Source organism: Lipotes vexillifer, unplaced genomic scaffold (genome assembly GCF_000442215.2).
Source record: "Lipotes vexillifer unplaced genomic scaffold, Lipotes_vexillifer_v1.1 scaffold444, whole genome shotgun sequence".
Classification (NCBI taxonomy): Eukaryota; Metazoa; Chordata; class Mammalia; order Artiodactyla; family Lipotidae; genus Lipotes; species Lipotes vexillifer.
This window is the reverse complement of record NW_006793488.1, coordinates 2106411-2113281: the sequence shown is the minus strand read 5'-3', so window position 1 is coordinate 2113281 and position 6871 is coordinate 2106411. Positions and strand designations below refer to the sequence as shown.

General features: G+C 50.1%; 1 protein-coding gene across 2 annotated transcripts in view; it reads right to left on the bottom strand.

Moving 5' to 3' along the window:
• The window catches only part of DSP (desmoplakin), a 42054-nt gene extending 35461 nt beyond the window's left edge, over positions 1–6593 (bottom strand). Inside the window, exon 1 of one of the 2 annotated variants that reach the window (XM_007466387.1) lies at positions 6382–6593. In XM_007466387.1, coding sequence (XP_007466449.1) covers positions 6382–6584 — 203 coding nt within the window. In that variant the 5' untranslated portion in view covers positions 6585–6593. The remainder of the gene's footprint in view (positions 1–6381) is intronic. The other variant, XM_007466386.1, reaches the window with a different exon arrangement.
• Between the last annotated feature and the right edge of the window lie 278 nt (positions 6594–6871).

Sequence of the window (6871 nt, the reverse complement as noted above, 5' to 3'; positions counted from 1 at the left end):
CCTGTGCTCCGCAACGGGAGAGGCCACAACAGTGAGAGGCCCGCGTACTGCCAAAAAAAAAATAGTTTTTTTCTATTAATTTTAGGAAGGCCTCCTCTGGACCTTCATCTTGTCCTCACCCAGGAGCTTTGGAAGCGGTACTCTAATAAAGTTCCACTGCCTTTCCATGTTTGCTATTTTCACAGTTTTTGGTGGCTTGGGTGGGGGCCGGGGAGGGCAACCTGATCACAGATCATTAACTTCATAAAGAGTTTGGGGTCCACCCCGTTCTCAGCCACTTCCGGCTGGACAGCCTGTGACTCGGAGCAAGTTAGTAGACTCGCGGGGCCTAGAGTTTCTGCAGGAACACAGTCACCTCTTGGGGCTGGCCTGATGTTGAGAGAAGCAGCCAGTGAGGTCTGTATAAAGCCCGGCAGAAACTAAATCCTCGCTGCGAGATTGTTCGTACCGGGGAAGCTGCTGTTGTGACATGACTCTTAGATTTTGCTTTTATTTTTCATTTGGTGTTTTTTGCCCCAGTTCATGATTTTGCAGTTCACCCAGTTCATAATTTTAAGGATATCCTGCAGCACATTGGAGGTGGAGTGAGAAGCGAAAAAAAGGAAAGAAGAAGAAATGATAATTGGGTATTAAGTGTGAGGCATTTGAGACTTTCTCAGGTAATTTTTAATTCCTAAAATTATCTACGAGACCTAAAAAAAGGTTTGAGACAATTCAAAGACAGAGATTACATTTTAACTGCACGAAAGACATCTTTTGAAGGGATAAGAAAACTCAGAAAAAGATGCTTTCTTTTCCTTTATTAAATGGGGATGAATATTTGACCCTTACAAATTCAAGGCCAAAATAGGGATTTCTGTTTTGAATTCCTTCCCTATGTGAAAACTTACATTCATTCTGATGCCTAAAAAAAATCGTTTACAAGTTATCTGGTTATCCACCAAGAGGCCAACTCCTTTTTAATTTTTTTCAGGTACCTACGAAGCAAGGGATATTACGTTTGCATGTCACACATTTGAATTCCAGGCAAAAACTCAGACCTATGGCCTGCAGCCTCTCACTCTGGTGTCCTCATTTTCATGAAATGTAGATTTCACATTCCTGAGGTCTCTGAAGGTCCTGGACCCTCCCAGCCCAAGGTGTTGGTGGTAAGGTGCACGTGATGGGGCTGCCCTGGCATTTTACCGCATGCTGAGGCTTGAGGTCCGTGGGGCAGTGGCTTCAACATCAGAACCACCCCTGCCCATTTTCCCAGGAGGGCCAGAGGGAGACGGAGAAAAGCAAAGGGCGGGGCGGCGGGGCCCCAGGCACCAAGGCCTCGGGACTGAGGCACTTCTTCCAGAACCTTTGAAAAGTCTGGAAAGACTGGCTGTCTGAGGGCTGAGTTAAGACTCCCCAAGACACACCCAAGCCCTCCTCAGCTCCACCCGAAGATCTCAGCGTGGAGGCATCAGCACTTTTTTGTCTTTCCCAAGACATTTCAGGCACCTGGACAACAATGAAATTACGCCCATGTTTGCAGAAAAGATTAACTACTTGCAGGAAGCTGCTCTGTAGATGTGCCTGACATTTAGGGGGCTTAACGCAGCATCCCACTGAGCTTCATTCCTCAGCAGATGGAAATCTACGGGAGTGTGAATGCAAGAACACAATGGTTATGAAATAAATATTTCCCAGGAATGCAACAATTTAAAAAGAAGTAAAAACTCCTATTGGATAGAAGAGTTTACAAGAAGAGGTGAATTCTAATAACTAAAGTTAGATCTTTTCTTGCACCATCGTGGTATATTGGATTCAAGTGCAGCTCAATTACTAACTTAGCTGCTTGATCTAAGCCAAGTCATCTAACTCCTTTAACCTCAGTTTCCCACCTGTGAAATGGGAAGTTTGTCGTGAGGCTTGAGATAACAATATACCTGGCACATGGTGGGTGTTTGCCAGGCAATGGTAACTATTATTCACCACTGATCTGATGTTTGTATAAAATATATAACCTACTCAAACTTAATCACTATGTGTTACTATCTGCCATATATTAAGCTACACTGAATCTTACTTTGCCATCGTTTCCCAGAAAAATATTTAGAATAACCATTCTGAGTCAGCCAACTCTAAGCCTGTTTTCTCACTCTCCCTTGCCTCTCTGATCCAGTTCTGAGCTGAAGCTGTCACTCCATCACGTCTACCTCCTGTCCCACTGCCACCAACCTCGACCAGACTTTCATCACCTCCCTCCTTCACTTAAGGCAACCCCTCCCACACACTGCTGGCCTCAGCAATAATCCTATGGCTCCCTTCGTCGGTCTTATCTCTCTGCTCCTTCAAAGGAGACCTTCACTGGCTCGGATGAGACTTGCAAGGGTTCCCCTGTGCCTAACCCTAACCCACCACCGTGGATTCGAGATCTCCCAGGTTCTGGCCCCAGCCTGTCCTTCCTTCTTCCGTCTCACTGTTTCCCCACTTAAGCGAATGCTCCAAAAGGAGACCATTCTCTAGGCCTTGAAATTGCGCCTGCTTTTCCACTTCTCACACTTTTCTCATGCTCCTCTCTCCTCCAGGTGCACTCTGCCCACTCTCTTTACCAACTGAAATTCTCCAAAGTCCAAGTCAACACCACTTCCTTTATAATAAAGTCTTACTAGTGCCGCCACTACAGATGTTATCTTGTCCCCCCTTATGAAGCCTCTGAGTCATGGGCACCGCTCCTGTGCATTATCCGTTTGTATTATAGTACTCATGTACTTATCTTACTCTAAAAAGCATCTGCTCCCTTCCAGAAGTCTTTGTATTTTCACTTTTGAATCTCCCTGACATCTAACACACAGCAGATGCTCAGGAAATATTGGCTGAATGAATGAATAAATACATGGACTTGAGTTATTTTCATCCTGTAAGTACAGGGCTGTCCAGTCTCATACACAAGTACATGGTCTAAACGCACAGGATGCCAGAGGGCAGAGGGAGGAGCCCCTGATTCTCATGCCAGCTCGGCCATGGTGGACTCCGGGATTTGGGGCAAGTCTTAATTTGTCTCTAAAGTGGAAAAGTGAGGTTTCTGTCCTCCTCAGGACCCCCTTCCACTCTAAAATTAAATGTAAATACGCCTGTTTAACTTCATGCTGAGAAACAGGCTTCTTTTAAAAGGTAGTTAAAAGCAAACTTTAAAATAGGTATCAAATAGTGATCACACATATTTCGCTTTGGAAATCATGAGTTCTGGAGAAATGTAAGCATTACCATTTTAGCACACATTTCTGAGGCTTAGTGACTGTATTTGGCTTGTAATCCTCCTACAAATTCCACACTTTGATCAGCGGAAGATCTAACTGGGGGACTTTGTCACTTGGCCACCAAATTTCACTACAGATTTGTAATTTCTTTTAACTACAGGAATAAGACCAGTGTAATTCTGCCATCATTGAAAACAATATAGCATCTCATACAAGAAAAAACCAAAGTTTAAATTTTCAAAAATAAACATCTTAAATTATCAAGCATGAAACATGTACCAAAGTTTAAAATATCAAGAAAAGCAGCAGAAGGAGGTAAATAAAGTAGTTGCAGATCCCATGAGGGTAAAACAAAGACACAAAAGACAGGTGGGGGAAGTAAGGATAATCAGAGTGAGAAATATCCGGTCCTAAACAGTGACAAGTGTTACTAAATAAAGGGCAGACAAAGGCAAGAGGCTGTAAAGTCACTTTCAAAGGAAAAATAAGATTTGGGCTCTGTACACACTCAAATTAGCTTATTTAGGGAAGGGCTAAATACACACATTGATCATTAAAAAAATCACCAATCTGATTCAGCCAATAAAGTGGGAGTTTTAGAAATAAAGGAGTTTAGATGCAACCAGTCGCTTTCATACTGGTTTTTTAGGTTTTTATTTTTTATTTTTTTGGTTTTGTCGCTTTAAAAACAAAACACCTCTATTTAGAAAAACTTTCGGTCAGAAAACTGCTTTTAAAATCCTTCATCATCATTCACTTAGCAGAAGGCAGTCGAGTCAGAGCTGCCATCCTGCTTCTGCAAAGTGCGTGCCAGGGCCAAACAAATCCTTCCGAACAAGACGCTAAAAACCCTAGGAAAACAGGTGCGGTGCGGACCCCGACCCTCTCCAGTCAGTCGCCCTTATTTTAAAATGCAGACCTCAGCGTTTGCGGGCTACTGTGTATTGTGCTAACGCTTCGCTTCCAAGGGCAAGTAGCACCAGCGCAGGCCAGGACAGGCCTGGGGAAACTCCAGTACCTGGATCCAGAAAGAACGCCAGCCACATGCTGACTCAAGCCCCCAGCCTGCCGCCCCGCGGCCCTGGCAGCTCGACAGGAACGCGCAGAAAAACAACCTCCCTCCAAGTTAGGTCACTTTTCACTAGAGTCTCTTTCCCCTTCCCAGGGAGATGTTAAAACTTGACAGGTTTATCAACAGCCTTTAGGTTGGAAAAACCGAACACAAGAAATGATGCTATACTAGGAGAAAACATCAAGCCTCGCCCAAATTTAACGTTCGGTGAAGAATCCTTATAAACCCGGTATCTTTATGCAGTTCATTAACCCAGATATTAATTACAAATTTACTTCTACAAGAAGCCAAGGGAGTGAAATATTCCATTAACAGCCATGTTTACTGTCAACTTAAAACATAGGGACGCTAAGATAACAGAAGCATATTCAAAAAAAAGGAACAAAAAACCAAAATACCACTTGGTTCATAAATGCAGGAAAGAAGCAACCTTGCAAATTCTGACTTGGATTTAAATGTGTGGATTCAAAAGCATGTGCTTTCCAAATACTGCAAGACGGGGAGGAAAAAGTAAAGTTTCAGATTTAAATGGTTGTGGCCAACTTTTCAAAGAAACTTAACCAAAGTGTAAACAAGCAAAAATTTCTCCCCAGTCTCCCTAATGGTTTGGCATATTTTTTCCTGGAAACCCCCAGGTGCATCTTGTTCATTAAAGAAAGAGCTCCAAGATTGAGACAATTCTTTGCTAGCTCAAAAAGAGAAAATAAATTTTCAAGGTGCTCCGGGAAGATAAAGAAATGAATAAATCGAAGCAGAAAGCAGGTTGCAACTCAAGTAGTCCGTCCCGGCCTCCAAAACTGCTGGCAAAACAAAACCCCCCTGGAGTGTATTCAGTTTGCTCCTCCCCAGCCGAAGACCACAAGGCTAGGTCGACAAAGTTCTGGAACTCAGGACTCTTCCCCCGAAGCCCTACAAGGGAAGGACTTGCAGGGGGCGGGAAAGGGGGGTGAGACCCGCAAAATTCTCACGGCTCACGTGGGAGAGTCCGGCTCCGGGGACCGGGTAAATGTACGTTCATTATCTTTCTCCACCCGCACCCGACTGACCTCCCCCTCCCCAAGCTGGGTTTCCCGGACGATTCGGAGAGGCAGACCCCGCCCTCTTCCCAGGGCGCCCCCAGCATCGCGGGCCGGCCTGGATGGTACGCGGAGCCTCCCCGCCACGGGCCCCTGCCCGCGCTATCCCGCTCAGAGCGCAAGACCCTGCGCCCGCGCTCGGCCACCGAGACACTGAGGCTGTTCCTCGGATTCTTTTTAAAAACCGGGAAACAAAGGGCGCAGGCGCGGGGCCACAGGTGTGCTCGCTGGCGGGGGGCTGCCACGCGGCTGATCCGGGCTGGGGGGACAGACGGCCGCCCCCGCCCGGAAACTTGGTTTGGGTAGCAGGCGAGGCCGAGGCGGGGCCTTGTCGACCCGCGACCCCGAGCTGCCGGGACGCGCAGCCTCTGCACCAAACGCCCCGGGTGGCTGAGCAGCCCAGGCGCCGCTGCGGACGTGGTCTCGGGGTGACCACGAGCTTGCGATGAGCCACTAGCCACAGCCGAGAGCCGAGTCCACCCTGGCCACCCGACAGGCCGGAGCCCCCGCTCCCCTCGCTATTTTACTTTTGGTCACAGTTCGAGAGGTTGGGTTTAGTGGTCGCAGCCACGCCCGCCTGACCTCCCACCTGCGGCCCGGGACAAAGGCGATGCCTCGATGGGGACAGTTCCGGGTACAGCCGGGACCCCTGCCGTCCGCCGCGCCCTGCCTGCACCCTCGCTGGCTGGCCTCGGGCCCCGGCACGCGGGAAGCGAGAAGGGGGGCCCGAGTCCCCGCCGGCAGAGAAGGAGACGCTCCTCTGCGGGTTGGTGCACATGCCCACCCGGTCTGCGCGGTGCGCCGGGACACTCTGTCTTGCCCCAGCACGAACAGGAAATGCGTGCATGACCTCGGACAAAGAGACTGTCCCCCTTCTGGACCTGAGCTTCCTCGTCGGTCAGAGGTCGACGGTCCCTCCAGGTGCCAGGGTGCTAGGGGAGTGTAGAGACTCCGGCCCACCGGCCCACGCACACCGCGCGCTCCGGGTCAGCCCGGTACCCACCAGTAGCCGTCCGAGTTCTGGTCGGTGACCGTGCAGCGCCGGGAGTAGTACATCCTGCTGGTGCCCCCGCCACCGCTGCTGCCGCCACCAACCCCTACGCCCCCGCCGCCGGTCATCTCGCAGCGCAGGTCGGGGCCGGACTCGGCGCGGGTCGTGCGGCCCAGCGTGTTGATCCGCGGGCTGGATCCTCCGTTGCAGCTCATGTTGGCTGGCACTCGGAGCGCCGCTCAGCGCCGAGGCGGACGCGAGGGCGGGCCGGCTCGGAGAGAGCGAGGGGCTCCCAGGAGAGGCCCAAACCGGGGACTGGGCTGGGGGCGCAGAAGGATCGCGAGGACGCGCCTCTCCACAGCGGCCGTTCTGGACACTGCGAGCGCGGCACGGCGGGCGGGTGTCGGGCGCCGGGGACAGCGACGGGCCGGGAGTGGAAGCGGGAGCGAGGGCTGCGGCTCTCAGGGCGGCGAGGACGCAGAGGAGCAAGGCCGTGGCGGGG